Source organism: Phascolarctos cinereus, unplaced genomic scaffold (assembly GCF_003287225.1).
Source record: "Phascolarctos cinereus isolate Bilbo 61053 unplaced genomic scaffold, phaCin_HiC Scaffold_4;HRSCAF=312, whole genome shotgun sequence".
NCBI classification, from domain to species: domain Eukaryota; kingdom Metazoa; phylum Chordata; class Mammalia; order Diprotodontia; family Phascolarctidae; genus Phascolarctos; species Phascolarctos cinereus.
The window spans coordinates 504,712,591-504,737,754 of record NW_027555847.1 but is presented as its reverse complement, the minus strand read 5'-3'; the positions used below and the strand labels follow the sequence as shown (position 1 = coordinate 504,737,754).

Below are 25,164 nucleotides of genomic sequence, written 5' to 3'. Positions count from 1 at the left end.
GAGATAATGAAGTGAAGTAATATGGAGGGAGAGAAGAAGGCCCATGAGACACCCATAGTTAGTGGTTGTGACTTGGATGAAGAACCAGCAAAGGAGGCTAAGGAATAGTAAGATATGTAGGATGAGAATTAAAAACAGTGGTATCCCAAAAGCCTAAAGAGAAGAGATTATCAGGGAGAAAAGGTGATCAACAGTGTCAAAGGTCCAGAAGAATGAGGACTGAGAAAAGCCACTGGATTTGGCAAGTAGGAGTTCACTGGTAACTTTGGAGATAGCCATTTTGGTTGACTGATGAGGTTGGAAGCCAGATTATAGAGTTAAGAAGCAAGAAGAGAGGGGCAGCTAAGTGTTGCAAGAGGATAGAGCACCAGCTCTGGAGTCAAGAGGATCTAAGTTTAAATCTGGCCTCAGATACATAACACTTACTAGCTGTGTGACTCTGAGCAGGTCACTTAACCCCAGTTGCCTCAGCAAGAAAAAAAAAAGTGAGAGGAGAGAAAGTGGAGGCACGTATTTAAGATGCTTTTTAAAGGAGTTTAAACACTAAGGGCAGAATGTTAGTTTATTGGGGATGGAAGGATCAAATGGGATTTTTTTGAAGATAGTGGATATATGAGCTTGTTTGTAGGCAGTAGGGAAGCAGCCAGTAGACAGAGAGATTGGAAATAAGTGAGAGACTATGGATGATAGAGGAGGCGTTCTGATGGAGGGGATGTGATGAAATGGAATAGCTGTACAGGGAGAGAGGTCTGGCTTGGCAAGGAGTAGGATCACCTCTTCTTGTGAGATGGGGTGAAGGAGGACACAGTAATAGAAAGCATTTGAGTGATGAGATGAAGAGGAAAGAAGGAACTCTCAACAAATGGCCTCAATTTTTTTAGTAAAATATGAGGCAAGGTTCTTCACTGAGAGGAGGAGAAGCCATGGGAAGTTTGAGGAAGGATGAAATGGTTTAGAAGAGCTTCTGTGGAGAGTGAACAGTAAGTTGATAAGGAAGGACTGCCTAGCAGCTTTGAGAGCCCAGTTGAGATTAAGTAACATTTGTGTAGTGGACCCAGTCCAGCAACTCATACTCAAATGTTCCAAACTGAACTCCTTCATCTTTCCAGAAAAAAATGCCCTTCTCTTTTTCTGAACTTCCCAATTTCTGTTAATGACAGAACCATTTTCTCTTAGTTACCCAAACTTGAAACCTATGAGCCATTTTTGACATCTGCAGCTCCTTCAACTTCTCAAGTCTAGTGAACAGGTCCTATTAAATTTAGATTTCTCAGTCTGTGTTAGTTTTCTATTCATTACTATCCTCAGCATGCTAGTCTCAGTCCTCATTAGCTCCTGCCTGGATTATTACAATAGCCTAACCAGTCTCCTTGCCTCAAGTTTAGCCACAGAAATCATCCTAATGAAAGAGCAACTCTAATGTCATTCCCCTAATCACAAACAATGGTTCCCCACTGACCAATGAATTAAAGTCCTCAACAAGTCTTTACTGAAGACTCTTCCTAATTTGGTAGCAACCTACCTTTCTAGTTTGGTTTTCCACTAGTCCTGTATTGGATTTTCTAATGGAAACCGATGTATTGTTCCTGAACACACCATGATCTTTTCCTAACCTCATGCTTATGCCATTCCAACTTCCTGGAATAATGTTCCTACCACACCTCTGCAAATTTATAAGGTCCTTAAGATCATGGTCTGTTTCAGTCTTTGTACTCCCTACACTGCACAGAGTAGTAGTTCAATTCAACTGAAATATTTATTGAGTATCTATTATGTAAAAGGTAAAATTCTAAATACTAAAAATGCAAAGACAAGAATCAAGCAGTCCTTCCTTCAAGATGCTTGCATTCTACTGGGGGATACACCATGCACACAGACAATACATTTTCAAGAGGAAACATACTAATCACTGCAGTAGGCAGAAAAATTAGGAGAGGCATCTGAGCTAAACCTAGAAGAAAACTAAGTGTTCTAAAAGCAAAAGTAAGCAAGGAATATATTTTAGGCCCATGCAACAGCAAAGAAACAGGAGGTAGAACGTCAAGTTTTGGGGAAGAGATAGGGCAATTCAGCTGAAAAAAAGATATGAGGAAGTATTATATAAAGTAAGTCTGGAAAGAGAGGGGGGAATTATATTCTAAAGGGCCTCAATTAGCAAGTAGTTTGCATTTTGTCCTAAACACAATAGGAAGGACAATAATAAGTCAGTGGTCTGGCATTCAAAACCCTCCATAATCTATTTGGGAGATTTTACCTATTTATAGGCAAAATCACTGGCTGTGGATTTGGAGGACTTGGGTTCAAATCCCACCTATGAAGCTTACTACCTGTGTGACCCTAGGCAAGTCACTTAAGTTCTTCAGTTCCTCACCTGTTGTTGTTTGTCCTTCGTTTTCCCAGAAGAGGACCAATGACATCAAAGGGTGATGTCTTGACTAGCGCACAAATTGGATTTAAGTTCGGCAGAGTTGCACAAAATTGGCAGCCTCACTCTCTCTTTCAGAGTCACTGAAGTCCAGGGGCAAGACAAAAGTCAAGATAACTGGGATGCAGTGGATGACTGATGTCTGAACAGACCTCTAAGCACTCTATAGCACCTGCTTCAATTACTTTCATGGATGTTGGAACCATGTTCTCATTCACCCATTCTGCCAGGGGAATTCTTCACATGTTTGGGGTAGACATCCTCCTAATTCACTGATGGGTTTGAGACCTTACCCTCAACCTGGTTTAGCCCATCTGCCAAGAAAGTGTTACCAGCGTGTGACCCCTTCCCCCATTACAGCTTCTTAGAGCCAAAAGTGAGAGGTAAGTGCCAAGTGGACAACAAAGGTGGATGAACAGACCTGAAAAGGGTTCAGCAAGCCTTTATGCCAGAAGTGCTATGAACACTCATACACCCCCCTCCTCACCTATAAAACAAGGAGGGAAGAATAAATGACCTTTAAGGTCCCATCCAGCTCTAAATGTGTGATCCACTTCCTGTGTGATCTTTCAGGTCCCTACAAGCTCTGAAGTTATGATCCTATGACCTCTTATTCCTCTCCTAACCTGAACATCCCTGAAACACAGCAACCATACCCTTCGCCTACTCCTTTGTTCATTACATTCCCCCTTTCTCTCCTTCTATAATAGGGTCTAAGTCCAACTTCCATTACTAAGTTTTCTTTGATCACTTCAACCTACAGTGATTTCACTATCTCCAGGACTAATACAGCACTTATTATCCATGAAGCCTTCCCAGATTTCTCAGTCAAAAATGATGACAACCCTCACAGTACTTTAATGGCACCTCTTCTGCACTTTATACCCCGGTCCAAGCTTTCATGTCTTATCTTGCCTCCTACGTGGTAAGCCTAAAGGATAGGGTCAGAGGCCCCTTTCAACTCTAAATCCACAATCCTATGCTCTTTGTGCACCCCTCAGCTTTCAACAAAATAGGCCTTAAAAGTGTATTAAACATGTACTCCTCCTTCGGCATATGTGCTAGTCAGTTTTTCATTAATATTGTCTCCCCTATTAGGTCACAAGCTCTTTAAAGAGAGAAAACTGTCATCATTCTTTGTTTCCCTCTAGAGAAATCAAAATTCAACAAATAATTCTTGATTTGATTGAATTCACCCATATAAAGGAAGACTACAGAGGGATCATTTTTCATCTTAAGGATCCTTCCAATTCTAAGAGCTATACTTGAGAAATAAGAGGAAACTACCACTAGAAACACAACAAATAAAGTACAGAAGAAAAAAAACTGACTTAGAATGGGTTTCAAGAACACAGTAGTCACAAGTATAGAACAGAAAAAGATGTCTAGATTAGGCTAAAATATACTGTAACCTGTCTACAAATGCTGTTTGACAGAACGGTGAGTTCAAAAGAATTTTAAAAAGATGAAAAAATGGAAGCAACAGATATTAAACAGTAAAAATTTCTTAAATTTTACACAAGGCCTGGTATATTTTAAGTGCTCAATAAATGTCTAACTAAATTACAAAGAAATCTCTATCAAGAGGAAACATCTTTCTAATCCCTTTTAACACTCCTCCTAAGCAAAACTCCTAAAAGATTCATAAAGCAAAGCAACCAACTACATATTTTAAAATGTTACATCTGTAAATATGAGCAAGATATTTTTCTAAGTCTAAAACACTACTCCCAATAGCTTCAGCATTGCACAGAGATCCCAAATTAAGAAACAATGAAGACTTAAGTTTCTTCCTGATAAAGGGGTTTTCAGCTTCCTGGTAACCTATATTCAATTCTCAACAATGTTACATTCGTTTCAAAATCAAAATAGTTAGATGAAACTAAAATCCATGTTAATTTAAAAACTATCCAACATAATTTTTGTCTTTTATCTAACCATAGCATTTAAAAATAGCATATTTCTCTGAATGGCTCAGTAACTACTATTTTTTAACTGCCTCACATTCACTTAGCCCCAAGTGGTAAGTTATGAATTGACCCTTGCATTCTTAACACTAATTCCCTAGAGATGCTGTGAAATCTTATCAGTACACATGCTCCTTGTGACTTCATGTTAAAGAAGAATTTATTTTAGTCCACCAAATTCAGATACTTTTACAACCTGGAAAAGCATCATTAGAAACTGACTTGACATAAGGATCTATTAGAGTATACAAATAGTCATTTTGGAGAAAAGTGACAAAACTCTAAAATTCTAAATTAGTTATAATTGTACACATTATCATGGCCCAACACTGAGTTTTTAAATTGGACTTCGGCCGTCACTATACAAAACAATTTTAAAAATTGTAAAGCGATTTAATAGCTAAAGTATGACAAAAAGTTATACCATGCCTGCTGTTTTTTGTAGTGCACAAGATTATTAGAAGATGTTAACAATGTGCTGAAATAAAAACCAATTAGGTCAGTCGGAAGGGGAAGGGGAAAGCTGATCAACACTCACACTACTCAGTATCACTGAATGTGAGTCTTGGTTTTTTACACTTAACTAGCCCAGTAAAAAAGCAGCCATTCAGTCTATCAAAAGTTAACTACATTTTGGCTAAAAGTCACTTTTCCAAAACTGATTAATCCTCTATGGCCACCTTCTAAGCGCTCTGCTACATCTGTTGAAAGGAGAAGTGTGTTCTTTCATACATAACTGTCTGACACTCACCAGGAAGATGACTTCCTAATAGAACCTCTATTTCCTAACTACCTGTCCATGCGCCTAATGACAACTATGACAAGAGACTGCCTTCTTTTATGATACTTGCAGTAACAGTTCGTGAGAGTCCCAATAAATAACTGGGACTTGAGGTTGTACAGAGCCGATCAGCCCGGGAGGGAGCTTCCCACACTCTTCCCACAAGCCTGGAATGGTACACCAAGACTCCCTAGGGATTTTTTTTTTAAATCGCGGTCTAGATGCTTTCCGTTGAGTCTCAGGCACAGAAGCAACTCTCCTTGGTAGTGCACCGCAGTCAAGGCCCCCAAGAGGAAATAAACTTAATCCGAGCGGAGCAAAGCAAAACAAGGCGCGGCGTGGCCCACTTACCAGCAAACAATCCGAATTCACTTCCGACTTCGGGTCCCGCAGCAGGTTGTCGATTTTCTCAAACCGAGTCTCAAAACTGTCCCCAGTCGACATGGTGCTGCTGCTGCGGTGACAATCCCCTTCTACCAGCAGCACTAGCGACGGAAAAAGATTCGGGGCTCACTTCCTCCGCAGGCCGGGGGCTCGCCTCCTCGGCTTCAGCGTCCGGCCGGAGAGGCCGGAACCTCGGGGTCGCCGGGGGCGCCCGGGGCTCCGCGCCGCCCCTTCACTGGACGGCTCTCCGCTCTCCTGCCCGGGCTCTAGGGGCGACAGCGACCCGTAGCCGCGCCGAAGCCCACAGGCGCATCCCACCCGACAGCCCGCCCCGCCGCTGTCGCCACCGGCCTCGGCGCCCCGGGGGAAGGTGCTCGCGCCTAGCGGGCCCGGGCTCCGGCCGCCGCTGCTGCCTCCATGAAGGGCCGGCCCCCCCCCCCGCTAGAAAGAGCAGGAGGGGAAAGAGGAGGCGGAAGGGGCAGGGAAGAGCTTCTCCGGACTGGTCGGGGGGGGGGCAGAGGTTGCGCTCCCAGCTGATGCTGCCCGGCCCCCGGGCGGGGCCCGCTCCGCTCCTGTCCAAGGCGCTGCAGGCAGGCAAGGCAGGCAGGTAAGGCAGGCAGGCTAACCCCGCATGCCCGCCTCGGCTCGGCCAGGTCCGACGTGCGGCTCCGCCTCGGTCAAGAGCAGCTCCCCGCGGGGCTGCCTCACTCGCCCATTTTGTCAGCTCGCCGCCGCCGCCGTTGTTGCCGCAGCCGCGGGCGTTACTGCTGCTGCTGCCGCCGCCGCCGCCGCCGCCACGGGGTCCGACGGGGGAAGGCGAGGCCGGTTGCCCGTCCGAGGAGGCTGGTGGGAAGGAAGGAAGGAAGGAAGAAAGGAGACAGGGCAGGGGCAGACAGGCCGAAGAGTCCGGTCACGACAGCGACTAACTGGGGAGAGAGCCTGGGAGGGGCCGGTCAGCCGAAGTCCGGGTTGAGGCGGGGAGGGGGTGGTGGGAGGGGTGGAAAAGGGAAGAGTGAGTTGCAGCAGCGAATGCCTCAGGGGGGGCTAGAGGGACTAATATGTCCGCCTTCCTGTTCAAACAAACGGAGACCGCCCGCGCCTACTGCGCATGCGGGGCGGGGAGGCTCGGAAGGGGAACCAGCCCGGGTTAGCCCGGCGTTCTCTGAGACTGGAGACAGAAGGGGAGGGGAGACGTGCGCGCGCACGCGGGCGCCTAGCGCGCAGAATCGTTCGGGTGGGGAAGAGGAGGAGGCGGTGCGGAGAGGAGGGGCGGAAGCGAGCACTAGGGGCGGAGGCGCCTTCCCCGGAGCTGGCTCCGTGGCTCGGTCCGGAGAGGCCTCTCCCCCGCAGCCCTCGGAGGGGTGGGGCGGAGGCGGGGTTGCTTTGCTCCTCGGAGTTGCTGTGGTGGCGGTGGGGCTCTCGCGGTTGTTTTTTCCATCGCCCTGCATCCACTCCTGGCTCGGGTCCCTTGAAGATTCTTACCAAAAGGAGAACCAGGCGCTTGAATGCCTCCTTTTATGACGAAGACGAGATGTTTCTAGGCATTAGTAAAAAAAAATAAAAGAAATTTTAAACGACATCTGCCGCCTTTCAAACACTGATTAAGATTTCCCTGGGGAAAGGGGGGAAAAATCAACTCCTTGGCTGTTCATTTACCTAAAAGCTGGAAGGAACCTGAGTCGAATCATTAACAAGTGAAGACGATTTTGACAGAAGTCCCTCAGAGGAGAACGAACCTTGAAACTTTGCGCTTGTCATTAACAAAGGGCTCACGGGGTTCTGCTTAATCGGTACACCCAAAGGACTGTCAGACTGACACCCTAGAGGGAAATTTAGAGTTGTGATTTTACCCAAAATTATGAGGCTGAAAAAACTAGTCATTTCCTCCTTGTTCACAGGTTGCTTCATTGACTGTGCTGAAGGAGTAAAAGAGGTGTTACTCAATCTGCAGATGTCCTGATAAAATAACGTTGCCTATAAAAGGAAATCAGCCTTGTTTTATTTTTGTTAAATATTTTTATTATAAATAATGTATTTGTATTTTGTTAAATGTTTATTAGAAATAAATATTAAAATTGTTCTTTTATTCCATTTTCTTTATTCATTTATTCTTTTTTTTTATTTCAAGTTTTAGATTCATCAGAAGGGAGCTCTGAGGATTTCACTATAAAACCTAAAGGGACTAGCAATTTTCCTGTAACCAGAGTACCGTGTATACTCCTGAACTAAAGTCAATCACCAGAGTGATTAGAAACCTTGTAGTTTGTATGGCCATCTTTCCCCTAGGGTTTGTTTAAATGTCTTTATTTAGGTAGGAATAGACCATTTAATTTCACTTCATTTCATTCACATACAATATACTACAAAAGATCCTAAACTACTTTGTATTTCATTGTTGTTCAGTCATTTCAAACCCTTAGGGACCCCATTTGTGATTTTCTTGGCAAAGATACCGGAGTGGTTTACCATTTCTCTCCAGCTCATTTGACAGATGAGGAACTGAGGCAAACAAATGTAAGTGACATGCTCAGAGTCACACAACTAGTTAAGTGTCTGAGGCCAGATTTGAACTCAGGAAAATGACTCTTCCTGACTTCAGGCCTGGCACTCTATCCACTTTGACATCTAGCTGCCCCTTGTATGTCATCCTATTTCATAAATATCTTGTACTTTATAGTATACTGTAGAAGATTCTCAAACTTCTTTGTATTTATTTTTGCTTATTTAGATTTATTTTGTATATAATTGTGTGTCACACACATATGTATATCTGTATATATATATATATGTACATATATGTATGTACATATATGTATGTACACACACTTGTCTCCCTTGTTAGAATGTAAGCTCCTTTTGAGTAGGGATCGTTTCATTCATTGTATTGTATCCCCAGCACCTAGAACTTAATAAATACATGTTAATAACATTGTCCCTTTACAAAACTGAGATATTTTATTAAATACAGTGACTTTTTTGACTCAAATATTTCAAGTACAGTATTTGAATTTTTTTAAACTAACCATGTGAATTAGCACTGAGCCTAAGGTTTAAAATAAATCCAGCAAGAGAGCTAAAATAAACTTACCAAACTCTGCCTCTCCTTTTGATTCCCATTTTTAGGTGTTCTTAGGAATTTGTTGTTTCTCAAAGAACTTGGAACATTTTGACTTTCTGTTGCTAACTGTTGAGGCCCACAGTACAAAGAAGAGCTTGAGATGAATGGATGGCAAGAGTAATTAATGATGAATCATAAAATTTAGAACTGGAGGAGACCTTAGATGATCTAGTTTAATCCCATCACTTAGTGGAATTAAAGAAATAAAGTGATTTACCCAAGAATTGATGTAGCCATTAAATGTCAGAGCAAAGAGTCAAACTCCAACTCTGTTTTGTTGCAGTAATCTTTCCCTGACACCATGCTACCCCTTGGTTTTTAGTCAAGTTTTATAAAGCGAGATGAAAAGGTGTATCAATCTTAAGGGCTGGTTGGTTGTTTTGTGGAGGAACTTTAAAAATCTAAACAGCTGCAAGGCTTTTCTAAGTATTTTCCCATGAGATTAGGAATCCAAGGCACTAGTTTTGAATCTCAACTCTGCTATTTACTAGCTGTGTGAACTTGGGGCAAGTCATTTAATCTTTCTGGGTAAGATGATCTCTGAGTCCCTTTCAGTGCTAATTCTGTATTTTACAGATGAGGAAACTGAGGCAAACAAGTTAAGTAACTTGCCCTGAGTCACACAGCTAGTAAGTGTCTAAGGCCAGATTTAAACTCAGGTGTTCTTGACTCCACTGCTTCTTGACTTTGACTCCACTACACTACCAAAATTCTATGACATAGGATCTAAGTTTAACTTTTCATTCACTTTATATAGCATGAAATAGAAGAAAAAACAGTACTCTGGAGTTTTACCACCCACTGTCAATAGTACGGCATTAGGCAGTCATCAAACCCAGGGGTCTGATGTGGCCTCAAGGCTGCAGGTTCCCCACCCCTGATCTAACCTCCCTAAATCTCAGTTGCTCCATATGTAAAATGGGGGATAGTAGAAAGGATAAATGATCTCCAGCTCTCCAGTTCTGTGATTCTAAAAGTCCTGTGTGTATCAAGGGGTTGAGTGCTGATGCAAAAATAATGGCACAGATATATATATTAAATATAGCAAAATGAACATTCTGAGAAGTGAATTTCTATTACACAAATGTGTAAATTAGCCATACTTTTATATCTGGTATATTAACAAGCATCAATTATTTGCAGAAAAAAAGTTAATAATCTGCAGCATGACAAAAAGTCCATTGTAAACTCCTAGGAAATAGGGTAGTCAAAGCACCAAATAGTCTAGGGGAGGGGGAGGACTTTGGCAGCATCACTAAAGATGAGGTGGTGAATGCTGGAGGTACAGAGACTTAAGAGGAGGCTGCATTGATCCAAAGGTATGAGGCAATTAACTTCTTGGATGGGAATAGGTATAATTGGAAAATACCATTAAGGAAGAAAGAGAAAACTTTGGCTGCAGACTTATACAAAGCAAAGGAGACTTTAAAATTCCTCTGCCTTTATTTATGGTTTATAAGAAGCTGAAAAGCAATCCTTTTAATGTTTATATAAATATGTACAATGTGCAAATGCATTTTATTGCAACAAGTTTTTAAATCATTGTATGTTGGTAGCATTTATTCTCCTAGGAAAACTGCTCACAGGGGAGGCTTATGGAAAAACAATGAATCATTTCATCTTTACCATGTATGTTCTCATCAAACCTTCCTACTAAAAAGGTATGTACAAAACCTTTACAACACTAAGATTAAAGGAAGCTCTCATATGTCAAAAAAAATTGCCAAGTTATAAAGTTACCATATTCTCAAAGGCACCATATTGTACCTATGTTTGTATTTTGCCAATTTCTTGCATTTTATTGCCTATTCTATCTTAAGAACATACCATAAAATGCAGGTGCACACCATAAATTGTATATCAATTGTAATTCAGTACAGTAAATTGCATGTTATTTCAAAAATGCATGCCACAAATGTGTAAAGAATGTGATGTGGCTGAGTTACTATAGGAACCATAGCTTTGTAGACAGTTCCAAGAAGGTAATAGGCTTAATGTAACTGCAAAAGTGCACTTAAGGAAAAATACACACACACACATATACATATATATATTTTACTAGAATAAACTTCTTTTGATTTCAGGTAACTACAGAGAACAGATAATTAGTCAGTGCAGCTAAAACATAGTTTACCTTTTTTTTTTTACAATATTGTACTTTTTTTCAAACATTTTATTCCTGTGCCCTGGGAAATATTTGAGGGATATACATTTTTCAAGCATGGGAATACTTTGTTTAAATTGCAGGTCCATTTGCCTAGGGATAAACCATATAAAATCAGCCAAGCTAATCTTATATGTTTAGAATCATAGGATTTAGAGTTAGAAGGTACCTTAGACATCATCGTCTAGTCTAACAGATAAGGAAACTGAGACACAAGGAAGTTAAATGACTTGCCCAAAGTTTCCTCAGATAGTAAATAGCAGAACTGGAATTCAAACCCACTTCTCTTGACTTCAAATCCTCTTGCCTCAGTCCTGTGAAGACATTCAAAATGGAAGGAAATAATCTTTTAGAGAGTTAGACATAGGTGTCATAGCTCTCAACTTCAAGATGTTGGAAGAGACTTATTTTAGTATTGGTGCAGGGGGTAGGGGAAAGAAGATAGAGGGCCCTGGATCCAGAGCCAACTTAAAAGACTTCTCCCTAGTCACACTTTATTCCTGGAATGCTTGCCTATGACATCTGTGTTCCATTTCTTCCCACTCTCCCCAGAAACTATAACTCCATGCAGCTCCAAAAAAATTACCCTATTTATAGGGTCCCTGGTCTTTCCCTTGAAGTAAATAGATTCTGGGGACATCCACACTAACACATGGGTTCCCCAGGAAATATACCACAGGTTCAAGGTACTCTGTGGTTTATATCCATTCAATACCATGGCTCACAATCCACTACTAATATCTTTCCTTTTAATAATGTCACACACTATAGCAACTACCCTTGTATCTTTTTTTTTTTTTGTCTAGGCTGGTTTATTTTCTCAACCTACACTCACACTGTCACATTGGTGGTTCACAGAGGGAGAGGCCACACTGTTGCAGCTCATTCCCTCAGGGTCCTAAGGTTAACCCTAGTGAAGAGATTACACTTCTATTCACAACTATAATTCCTGAGCCCTCGTGTGCTTCCCATTTAACAAATCAGGCAGAATGAGACAATTGACTCTTAATCAGAATATTCACTAAACAAGGCAAAGTAAAAATAATTATAGCATAACAATCTATACTCCTTCACTGATGCATATTGTATACATGGGTAGAGAATGGACACAAATTTCTAGAACCATAGTAAGAAGCCACATGTGCTGGGCAACGTGTGCCCAGGGAACCTCATGATTCTGAACTCTGGACTTTAATGTCTTTTGTCCCCTTCGGGAGCAGTCTGCACAACAATTCCCTAATGAATTTGACTGATTCTCTACTGGCTGCTGTGCTCAGATCACTCCCCTTCTGGGTATCTGAGGCAATATTAAGCATTTTGAGCAAAACAGAAACCCTAAGCCTGGGATCCGCAGACATCTTCCAGGTCTGCTGCCTCATCTGAGGGGTTTTGACCTTTCAAAAAGCAAGCTCTGAGATTTATTCCCATTCCTTGTCAGAGGTCTCCACTGAGCTCTCAGTTCAACTCCAGTCTGAGCTCAGCTCTTCTTTGAGCCCTCAGCTCAATTTAGCTATCAGTAGCAGATGGAAAGCCTTTTTCTTCCTCCTGTCAGCTATTCCAAGAGCCTTAGGGAACAATGTAGGTCCTGAGGTGTGTTCCTCAACCCAAATGGAGGTCTCTCCTGGTCCTAACCCTGAAGATGCTACTCAGACCCAGTTTTGTGGTTTCTAACAACTCAGAGGTCCTATTGCTCCAAAACAGAGTCTTTAGTATAATGTGAAACACTTCTATTTCATGGTGAAAAACCCAAATCCATTTTTCTTCCATCTAAGCAACAAATAGATTTTATATATATATATATATATATATATATATATAATATATGTATATACACACACACACATATACACATATATACACAAACATCTATGTGTATATATGTGTATATATGCATATATGTGTGTGTGTGTGTGTGTGTGTATATATATATGTATGTATATGTATGCCCTAAACGAATGTCTTTTCTCTGTGGGGTTGACTCCTCAGTGTTTCACTAGCACCTGTCCTTGTTTTCTGCCCCTTTCTATTAATGTTGCTGTTTTTGTTGTTCAGTCATTGCATTTGTGTCTGATTCTTTGTGACTCTACTTGGTGTTTTTTTTTTTTGGCAAAGGTAGTACATTGGTTTGCTGTTTCCTTCTCCAACTCATTTTACAGATAAGGAAACTGAGGCAAACAAGGTTAAATAACTTGCCCAGGGTCACACAGTAAGTGTCTGAGGTCAGATTTGAACTCAGAAAAATGAGTCTTCCTGACCCCAGGCCTGGCACTGTATCCACTACACCACCTAGCTGTCCTTTCCATTAATAAAATTGTCCAAATTAAAAAGTAGAACCAATTTACACTAGTTAGTCAAAAACATAATTAATACAAAAAAGATATATATAAAATAACGTAGTAAGAAAGATAGCAATAGAGCATTTCCTCAAGAAACCTACAAATGGATCCACTATCATTGGGAAAAGTAAATAGGCTTAAGAAATGTTCATGGAAGGAAACAAATGTAGGGGATATCTACAGCTATAGTACATGTATGAATGGACACAAAGCAGCCTTTAAAATCTTCTGTAACTAGCCCAATCTTTCTTATTTGCCTAGAACAGAAGCTCATGCTGGGGAAAAATTGAAGACAGTACCCCAATTTCACTCAACTTCTTTTCATTTTGAAGTAGAGCCCTGGGAATACTTAGTCCAGTTGAGGGGTAAAAGAATTAAAGCTAAAAAAAGATTTCTGATGCTAAGTCAGATTAGAGTTGAACTGAGGGAGTTAGAGGAAATATTAAAAGAAAAGAGAGCAATAAAAAAGCCGATGTGATCTTAGTCTAGTCATCTGCTAGCTTATGGTGTAGTCTAGTTTAGGAAAATTGGTTCACAGCCATCAGTTCAAAACACTGCCTGAAAAGTGCATTTGTCCTCTACAGCCAAAGAGAGGCTTATTAACCTATAAGTAAATAGTGGAGAGAAGGTAGCTCTGAAAATAACACCTCTGCTAAAGAATATAGTTGAGATGTTGCAAATGATCAATGACTTGGGATCAGAATGGCATAGGAGATGTTGAAATGGATGTAGTACCTTTGAGAAATCATGCAATACTCTTGCGTTGTGGTATAGTTGTGGTGCAGTAGAAAGACCACTAGATCTAGAGTCAGAAGATCTGGATTTTTACATGCCTCTGATGTTTATTGCCTATGTGACCTTAAGCAAGTCACTTAATTTCCCTGAAATTCAAAATTTTCATCTATAAAATAAGAGGATCGGACTATATAGCATCTAGGATCTCTTACAGTCCTGAGACCGTAAGCCTATAATAGCCCCAACTTATTCCTGAAACAAATGTCTATTTTTTTTAACATCAATATTCTTCCAATAATTTTGTATGGACACAAGTCATGGAATACAACAATGTCTGAAGAATTAAAGTTGTAGATCTTCAAAAGGAAAATAGAAAGATCCAGGGAAGATGTGTGTATGCTACAAAATATTGTCAATGAAAAATTTGATAGGAGAAGTAGTGTGAAAGATACATCAGGAGTATATATAACAGAAAGAGAGAAGGTCAACTAATGTAATTAGAGTGATCTATAAGCAATAGATAACCTATTTGCTCTTTTGGTATCTGTTCTATTTCAAGAGATCTATAGAAAGAACCACCAGGCCATTAGATGAACCCATTGTAGAGGATTTATAGGAGGAAGTAGACAAGAGTTAAACAGAATAAAAAGGTACAGATGGCTTTTAGTCTGTACTTAAACAGAGAATAGCCTCATCAATGAGATATGTTGAATTATCAAAGTATAAAGATTGATAATTCATTTTATAAGGCAAATATTCCTTTTCTGGAGGCAATTGGGGTTAGATGACTTGTCCAGGGTTACACAGCTAGTAAGTAGCTGCAGCTGGATTTGAACTCAGGTCCTCCTGACTCAGTACTCTATCCACTAAGCCACCTAGCTGCCTCGGAGGCAAATATACTTTTAATTCTCAAATACAGCGAAGAAAAGGCTGAAAAATAAAAATACTGACCAACATCAGCAATGAATATCGATACAAATACAGTAAATATTGACAGTGTATATCTTTTAAATTATTTATTACTATCAAGTAGGATGAATATTAGAAATATAAATATAGTTCTAAATTGGAAAAAATCACTATTATAAATCATATCAACAAGAAAAAAGCATAACCTGCTATCCATAACCATATGGAAAAATGCTCCAAATCACTAATAGAGAAATGCAAATTAAAGAAAGTGAAGTTTCACCTCAAATTGGCAAAATTGACCCCAAAAAAGGAAATTACAAATATTGGAGGGGCTAAGGAAAATAAGCATATTAATGTGCTGTTGGTGGAACCATGGATTGGTCCAGCCATTCTGGACAACAATTATAAAAGATAATAAATAGGGTGGTGTAAGAACTCACCAATGCAATGATCAGCCATGATTCCAGAGAAGTAATGATGAAGAATGTTCAATACCTCCTGACAGAGAGCTAATGGACTAATGAAATATGCATTTTTGGATATGACCCAATGTGGATTTTATTATGTTTGACTATACTTCTTTGTTGCAAAGGTTTTTCTTTTTCTTTTTTCTTTTTTTTCAGCATGAGTTGAGGAAAGTTGAGAGGTAAGAAGGAAGCAAAATGGTTGTTTGACAATTGAAACAATTTAAAAAAGAAAGTATAATAATTAGATGACTATGTAATTAGCAGCAATAAAAGTCTTTAAGAAAATAAAGCTTCCATTTATTTTGAAAACTGTCAAGTATAGGAATAGAATGTCTAAGCCCTTGATCTTACTAATATGACTAAATCAGGAAGGTACTACACTTGGACCTAGCCTATGTGCACTCAAGAATATTCACTCAAGATGAAATGGGTATTACGAGTAGATACCATAAAAGAGCATTCAGAGAGATAGGATAAGTACATCATGGTTTTGCGTAGCCTTAAACTGATCAGCGTCTCTCCTAAATAGAATACAGCATGTTTTTCAAACTTAAGAGATTCTTCAGCTTTTCCTTCTTTAGATTTTAGCAACCCTCAACTTCAGCCCTTATTCCATCTAATCTGTTCATAGTGATTAAGTTATTTCTTTTGATTACTCTTCATTGTTCTGTGACTTGGAACTGAGGATACAATTTACTAAAAGCAGTATAAAGCTCTTGCTTATAACCGTAAGATCTGTTTCTAATTTTATGATATAGTAACTGGCTCATAATGAAAGGAATTCATATCTTTGGTCTATCTCATATACATTCATGGTTTGCCTGCTGTAGTGGTCAGTACTATCTGACCACTGACTGAAGCATTTCCAGTTACTGGGATATTGGTATTTCTCATTTGTTCTATTATATCTTGGCTTCTTGTGGTACAAGAATATGAAGGAGAGCACCTGGCTCCACTGTCCTCCATGTCAGGCCAATCATCATGACAGCTTTGAATAGGACCAGCTGGCAAATCCATGCTGCCCTATTTAGTTCTTTGACTTGAGGAGAAGTTGCAACATACTGTCTGGAGTGCTAATGCAATCAATGCTATCACTAGAGTCAAGTTCACCAACGTGTCAAGTTTCCTTTCAGGCCTTTCCAGCTGCACATGGGAAGTCTCTGCTGTACAATTCCTTGGCTAGAAATTCCCCTATTTTGCCTCTGCTTTTGTCACATGCCTCCTGGCATTAACAATAGGCTGTGCTTTCAATGAATGAATAAAAAGCATTTTAAAGCTTTTTTTATGTGCTAAATGCTGAGTTAAGTAGGGGATGAAAATATAAGTAAGACAATCCCTACTCTCAAGGAGTTTAGATTCTAATAGGGGAAGGCAACACATGTAAAAGAGGGGTGGCTAGGAAGCAGAGTTTTAGAGAGGGAAGTTAAAGGGAATAGTGATTGGAGTTATAAATCATTAACATGTTCTTCCCAGAAATGATAGTGTTGATTTTGTTACTGTTCTCGTAGAGGTGGAAAGATAGGTGGGGTAGGTGGGGTACACTCAGTGGCATGATGTGGAGATACCCAGAGCAGCATGGTGAATCTGAGACTGAACATAATAAGGTGAATGCTTGCGTATCAGATCCCAGGGTTCCAGGACAGAAGTGGCGACTGGAATGCAGGCCACATGGCTAGAACATAGCTTTGGGTAGGTTATTATTATTCAGACAGTTCTACTCAACATATCCCACAGTGATATGGAAGTGGCCCTGAGTTCTCTTGAAAGCTATGCCAATGAAATGTAAGCTCTACAGTGAGAGTGGCAGAGTGGTGAGGTGCTAAGAGTCACAGTCTTTAGGTCATTTATAAACTTTAATTTGTTAATACTCTAAATGTGAAATTACTGTCCAGTGACCTTGCAACTGGATGGTGTAATAGAAGGATAGACCTGGAGTTAGGAAATCTGAGTTTGAATCCTGACTTAAACATCTGTTACCTGTGTGACCCTGGTCAAGTCATTTACTCGATCTTATCCCTAGTTTCCTTATCTGTAAAATGGGGATAATAATAGCACCTACTTCACAGAATTGTTGTGAGTATAAAATGAGATAGCACATGTAAAACATCATATAAAGGTTAACTATTATTTTTATTATATCACTGGAGAAGTTGAATCATAGCAATCTTGGAATTCTTGCTATAAACAAAACCAGAAGAAAGAAGTAAGTTGCAGCTAAATGGAAGGATGATTCATAAGTACTCTTTGGAGAGATTAAGAAAGGAGTTAGTGGAGTGGGTTTTATTGTACAACCAAAAATAACAAGGGCCATTTTTTCATGGAATATTTGGTTATCCCATATTTTGTTACTAATAGTAAGTATTTGCAAAAAGACAACCATGAAAATAATTGTAGCTTCTGTACCCATACTGGTTACTGCAAATGAAGAGACAGAGAAATTATATTAAAACCTGATAAAAGTACATTAAACCAACATATATTCTGATATTTGGTAGCTTCAAAGTAAAGGTGAGTAAACATTGAGAGGGGGAAGAATATATGGGAAAGTATGGTTCACTAGCAAGGAATGAATAACCAAAGGCTTCTAGATTACACAGAACTCTCATGGTTTTATGACAACAACATGTGCTTTGAGAGAGAAAAAGTAATTGATAGGAATGGACAGAGAAGAGCCATATAATATTATAAAAATGAAATATATTTTAATAAACAGGAAAAGACTTGTTATTGATGTTGAAGATACCCCTAAATCAGCTATCTGTACATATTGATACCATCAACTTATCAGAACTAAGATCAGGATTAGTAAAAAAACAAAAAGCCAGAAAAATAATTAGAAAAAGATTGTTGTTTGTCCTTTTTCTAAGAGGACCAATGACATCACAGGGTGACTTGTGCACGAAGTGGATTTAAGCGACGCAGAGTTGCACAAAGTTGTTAGCCTCACTCTCTCTTCCAGTGAAGTCCAGTGGCAAGACAAAGGTCAAGACAACTGGGATCCAGCGGCAGGACTTGTTATTGGCCTGGGATGCAGCAGACGATCTTGGCTGTCTCTGATGTCTGACCAAGCTCTAAGTGCTTCCACAGCACCTGCTTTTCATGTAGTAAATCAGTAAAATCATGTAGTAATCAATAAAATTAAAGATTATCTTGTAACCCATGTCTGAAAGTCAAATAAAACCTACAAGCCTAACAACTGCTTGGACTATAGGAAGTGGTCAATAAATATTTAATGAATTGAATGGTTTGGGAAGTACTAAACTAGCTAAAAAATTGATAGTGCCTAAATGCCTATTTGAATTTTTAAAAGCAGTGGGAGCTCAAGATGTAGACCAGTTAACTTAATTTCTATTCCTGGCAAAAGTTTAGAAGACTTACTTTGTGAACATTTAGAAAGGGAAGCGGTAATCACTAAGAAACAGTATTAGAACTTCATGCCTGAATGACCTCATTTCCTTTTTTAAAAGCAGGGTTGTTAGTGTAACATATTAGGGGAATGCCACAGGCATAATATAACTAGATTTTAGCAAGGCATTTGACAAATTCTCTCTTGATATTGTTGTGGACTGATAGAGAAATGCGAATTGGATGATAAATTCATAGACTGTTAGAACTGAAAGGGGCCTTAGGAATTAGTATCTGACTGTTAAAGTATAGTCATTAATGGACTGGAGCAAGGTCTATAGTGAAGGACTCCAGGGATCTGCCTTGTTCTATTCAACATTTCCATCAATGACTTGAAAGAAGGCATAAATGGAATGTATATTTATAGATGACACAAGCTGTAAGGGATGAAAGATACATTATGTGACAGAATTAGAATCCAAAAATATCTCAAATGATTAGCTTAATCTAATAAAATGAAATTTAATAAGGATAAATGTAAAGTCTCATGTTCAAATTAAAAAAAATCAACAGTACAAGTATCAGAAGTCATATGACTAGAAAGCAGTTTATTTGAAAAAGACCTGGGGATTTCGATGAACTTCAAGGTCAATAGCAGTCACAGTATGATATATCTGCCACAAAATCTCATACAATCTTGGATTGAATTAATTAAATCACATAGCTACAGAATCATAGATTTAAAATTAGAAAGGGCTTTAGTCAATGGTCATGGTGTCGAACTCTTTCATTGTATAGATGAGGACATAAGGCCCAGAGAAGTAAAAGGACTTCCGAAGGTCATATAAGTTAATAGGTGACAGAACTGAGATTCTCACCCTGGTTCCTTGACTCCAGATCCATTGTTTTTTCCCACTAGACCTCACTTTTGAGACCAGAATAAGGAAATAGTACTGCTGTTTGTCTTGATCAGAATACATCTGGATAAGTAAGTTAATTCTGGGTGCCCTATTTTAGTAGGGACATCAAAATTCTGGTGGATGACCAGGGTGGTGGGGAAGAGGGAAATGGGGAGGAGTTGAAACCATACATATGAAGGTCACTTGCAGGAATTGTAAATGTGTAACCTAGTGAAGAGAAAAGAGTGGGGGACATGGAAGTTGTCTTCAAGTATTTGAAGGACTATAATATAAAAGTGAATGGAATTAAGCTTGTTTTGCATAATTCTAGTGGGCAGAAACTAAAATCAATATATAAGAATTACTGAAAGGCAGATTGGGGAAAATTTGAAGAAAATCTTTTCTTTAATTAGAGATGTCCAAAATGTTGTGGAGACAGATTCCCTTTCAGATGCTGGTTGGACAAGATCATCTCTGAGGTTCCTTCCAACTGAGATTCTATGTCTCAATGATATGAGGTACATCCAAAATACTTACCCTATAGTTACTGTATGGTCTTTGTAATCACAGATCCTGAATTGAGCAATTTAATTCAGCATTTATTAAGCACTTGCTGTGTGAAAGACCTGTGGTAAACACTGAGAAATAAAGAGATGAAATAAAACACAATCTGTTCCTATCCTCAGGTTGTTTACAAATTAAGTAGCAAAATAATTTTGACACATTAAAATACAAAGGAGAAAATAAACAAGAAGGTTCAGTAAAAAAAAAAAAAAAGAGGTAGTCATCAAATGCATAAGTCTTTTTCCTATAGGACTCTCCAGACCAATGTTGCAGAAATTGTGTGACACTTCAAATTTTTTCTTATTTTATACAAAAATTTAGAATTTATGTAGATCAATAGAAGATAAACACACCCTTGGCTTACATTGGGGAAAAGAACAAAGGAGTTGGGAAGAAGTAAGAAATCAATCACCTTGCCTCCAGATCCCTTCAAAAAAAGCCCTATGAGCAAGGGGAAAAAATAATTTCAGCTTACTACCATATATCTTACCTCTTCAATTTATTGAAACAGCCCCCCCCCACTCTCTCTCTCTCTCTCTCTCTCTCTCTCTCTCTCTCTCTCTTTCACACACACACACACACACACACACACACACACACACACACACACACACACTGCTAGAAAGAGAATCATGAGTCTTGGGAAGCTAGCAGAGAACCTGCTAGTGGCACGGGCCTAGTAACTGACCCATAAGACATACACTATCCTCCAGCTACATGCCCAGCTGAGGATTAACGCAAAACAAATAGTTCTGCGGGACCAGCCTAAGCACAGAAGTTGAAAAAGTTGTTGCTGTTCAGTCCTGTCTGATTCTTCATGAGCCCATTTGGGGTTTTCTTGGAAAAGGTACTGGAGTGGTTTGCCATTTCTTCTCCACCTGAGGGAACTGAGACAAACAAGGTTAAGTGACTTGCTTAGGGTCACACAGTTAGGGAGTGTTTGAAGCCATATTTGAATTCATGAAGACGAATCTTCCTAACTTCAGGCCCAGCACTCTATCTACTGCACTACCTAGGTGCCTACCTTAATTTAAAAGCATACATGAAATCCTCTATTCAGACGTTAATTACAACATCAAAGGGCTTGCCTCAAGCCCCTTGCCTTATGCTTCTCCAAGGCTAATTTTCTCCCAGACAACATTAGAGCAGAGCAACATCAAAGTGGCCCCTAATGTGCACTAAAGTCCTCCCACTCCCCAAATTCCAGCCTCCCTCTTTGACTTGGCCAGTAGGCTTGGCCCAGTGCACCTGTTTATGGATCCAACTGAAGTCTGAGGCCTTGTTGTGCATTCTTCATCCTAACATGGCTGCAGCGGCCAGGGTAGCTATCATGGTGGGTGGAGGATGTACTGTCATCTGCCTAGCATAGGATTAAAAAACAGCTGGCATTGCTATGGAAGGGGAAAACTGGCCAGAGAGAAACGGAAAAAGAGCAAGAGGTAAATGAGGGGCTGGGGCCCCTGTCTCCCAAAAAGGCAGCAATCTGATTGTCAACTTAGCAGCCCCATTAGCAGTTTCAAGACACTGATCCCTTTCTTTAGATTGTTTTACATCAGGCGCTTTGTGTATTCTATAAGAGTAAAGGTACAACATGTCAGCAAATGATTTTTAAAGTCTTTTCTACTTGCTGTGAATTCCTCTACTTAATACTTTTAATAGAAACAATACTTTCTGCTGTATTTTTTTAGCGAAATATATCAATGTTTTAGAAATAAGAAAGTGTTCAAATCACTAATCTGAGTTTGAGTTTTTCCACCTAAGAATATTAGTTTTGCTTCTGGGTATTTATTTTTTTCCGTTAGTAACACAAATATAGGTACTTCACTTTAAAGATAATTTTTTTCATTCTAGAAATTTAATTACAGCCATGTAATTTTTTACTCTTGCATTTTTCTCAATAGTTTCTTCCTTACATTTGCCTTTTTCCTTTCCTACTTGGCAAGATTTGGCTTTTTGCTCAAGGATCTTTTTGCGATCTTTGTCCAGTTGTGATAACCACCTTGCTGGGATGAATGCCCACATGGATGGTTGTGTCATTAGCCTTCTCCCACTGCACACGTTCAATGTAGATCACATATTTCTTTCAGTAAACCTGGACTACCTTGCCAATTTGCAGTCCTTTGTAGTGTCCTTGAACAACCCGGACTTCAACATCTTTTCGAATGGGCATGGAGCAGACATTGTATTTCTGTCTCAGCTCCTTAGAAAGAGGAGAAGACGTAATTTTCCTCCGTATGTGGGAAGGGGCATTGAAGAGCCTCTTGAAGTTCTTGCTTCGGTCAGAGGTCACAAAGGGATTGAACTTCATTTTGACCTCAGAGCCACCAAGGAAGAGAAGAGCAAAAGATAACTTTAAAAAAAAATTATTTGCATCAGACTCTATCATCATGTCTTGTTGAAAGAAAAGATATTTTGTACACCAAAATCTCTATACCCAAAGCTCATCTCACTGAGCTTTGGCTTCCCATTTAGGGTATTTGTGTTCATTATAGAAACATTCAAAATTCCATAGTTCAAATGGTAGCTAAGTTGTTGTTATTGCTGTGTTTAATAGAAAAAGAAAAGTTCTACATGAACTTGTTGCCTCCCCCCAGTAGAATGTAAGCTCCCCAGGTCTTGGAACATAGTGAGTGCTTAATAAATGCTTATTGATTGATTAGGGAATAGAGTTGGAAAATTATTTCCTTAACTGGTACAAATGGATATGAGTTTTGATCATGTTTATCTTTAAAGGCTTATAAAAATCACCTGTGTTTACTACTATTTTCTACTTCTTAAGGATTTCTCCCACTGTTCCCTTTATGGAATCACAGAATCATAGCCCAAGATTATCTAGTCAGAGCCCTACCTAAATCCTAAGTCATATTGCTTTCTACAGCATCTCTTAGAAGATGTCGTTTGGATTGCTAGAAGATCTACAGGGGTAGAGAATCTGGTATCCCTTCAGACAGCCCATTTGATTTGTAGAGAAATCTAATTGCTAAACAGTTTTTCCTCATGTTGAGCCAAAATCTATTTCCCATTAGCTTCTACTTACTGATCCTACTTCTGACCTCCTGGAGCAAGCATGATATATCATCCCTCTTCTATATCATAGTCCTTAAAATATTTAAAGACTAATATCATGTCCCCCAAGTCTTACCTTGATATAAGCTAAATATTTCTATTTCTGATTCTTATATATCCCTTCCCCATTCTGGTCACCTTCTCAGTTCAACCCAATCAAAAAAACATTTGTTGGATAGAGCACTGGTCCTGGAATCAGGCGGACCTGAGTTCAAATCCAGCTCCATTTACATGATACTCACTAGCTGTGTGACCCTGGGCAAGTCGCTTAATCCTGATTGCCTTGTAAAAAAAAAAGCATTTGTTAAGCACCCATTATGTTCACTCAAGGCACTGTGCTACATGTTGGGAATACAAAAACAACGCAAAACCAAAAAGTGTTCCAGCCCTCAAGGAACTTACAGTTTAAGAAGGATGTTAATCATTTGAAATATAGTCCAAGCAGGGCAATGAGAATGGTGAAGGGCCTCAAGTCCATGCCGTATGGGAATCAGTTGAGAGAACTGGAGTTGTTTAAGACAGCAAAGGGAAGGTTCAGGTAGCACATGTTAGCTGTCTTCAGATACTCGACAGGTGAGATGCAGGCCCTCAATTGTCGTGTGTCCTTCAGCTGTATGGAAGAGAAAGGCCTCTCTGAGGAGCATATGGGACTGTCTCTCCAATCCCTCCAGATCTCCTCACATCTGGTGGCACAAACTTTTACTTCTGTGATGGTCGCTGAGGGCATTTTTATAAGCTACGGAAGGCCCTGGGGAGCAACTCCCGTTGTGTTTCTTTGTGCCACTGCTTAAGTAAAACAGCTGCTCGATTGTGTACTTCCTATTTCTAGTGCTTTATTCAATAGAACAGATCTTGAGTCTTGGCTCAAGACAGATTTGATGTTAGTGTAGTCCTTGTTGCCATGGATACACAACCCCAGAATCCACCAGCTCAGATGTTTGGACCTGGAATTTCTCGGAGAAAGATGACAGAAGGAGTTGAGCCATGTGGGGAATTCAGAGTTTGAAATTCACTCCATCTTAGGTCCATTTTAGTTTATAAAGCATACATTATCTCATTTAATTTCATAATTCTTGATATAGTTTAATCAGAACAGAATGGAGTGGAACATTCACCTTCACATTAAACACTATACTTCTATTAATGCTATATCAACGTTTTGGTTATTATGTCACACTAGTAATTCATATTGAGCTTGAGATCTACTAACACTCTCTGGCATATTTAACAAGAGCTGCTTTCTAGCCACATCTCCCCAGTTCTAAACTTATATTTAATTGATTTTTTTTCAAGATAAGTTATAAGGCTTTTACATTTATACCTATTAAATTTTACTTTGTTTTCTTTAACAGCTAATTCTAATCTATAAAAAATTTTGGAAGCTAGTTTTGACATCCAATGTATTAACTATCCCTCCAGCTTCATATCTACAAATTTGATGACCATGTCATCTACATCTTCATCCAAGTCAATGGTGAATGTTTTGAAAAACACCAGACCAAGGATAGATCCCTGGGACTCTTCATCAGAAATCCTTCATATTGACATTTGTCATTACTTTTTGGTCTGCTCAGTCAATCTACCTCACTGAAGATGATCACCAAGGTCTTTTCCAACTCAGTCTTTAAGTCTACTATCATCCAGTCCAAATTTCTCTGTCTTTCCAGGAGGATGACTCAATATGTCTAAAATGGAACTTGTTATTTTCTCCCTAAATTCTCCCCACCTTCTACCTTCTCTATTACAGTAGAGGGCAACACTAGCTTCTCAATCCCTCAGGCTCATAACCTAAGAATCATTCTGGATTCTTTATTATCTCTTGCCCCCCATGTCCAACCTGTTGCCAAGGCCTGTCCATTTCACCTTTGCAACACCTCTTGAATATGCTCCTTCTCTTTTTTGACATTACTGCCACTCTAGTGTAGGCCACCATCACCTCACACTTGGATTATTAGAATAACCTGCTGGTGGATCTACCTATCTCAGGTCTCCCTTCATTCC

At 39.6% G+C, this 25,164-nt stretch overlaps 1 protein-coding gene across 3 annotated transcripts in view; it reads right to left on the bottom strand.

The window, feature by feature from the left end:
• The window catches only part of ROCK1 (Rho associated coiled-coil containing protein kinase 1), a 132,966-nt gene extending 127,340 nt beyond the window's left edge, over positions 1-5,626 (bottom strand). For 2 of the 3 annotated variants that reach the window (XM_020970649.2, XM_020970650.2), the window contains exon 1: positions 5,525-5,626. In XM_020970649.2, the coding sequence (XP_020826308.2) occupies positions 5,525-5,617 (93 nt within the window). In that variant the 5' untranslated portion in view covers positions 5,618-5,626. The remainder of the gene's footprint in view (positions 1-5,524) is intronic. The other variant, XM_078153474.1, reaches the window with a different exon arrangement.
• Between the last annotated feature and the right edge of the window lie 19,538 nt (positions 5,627-25,164).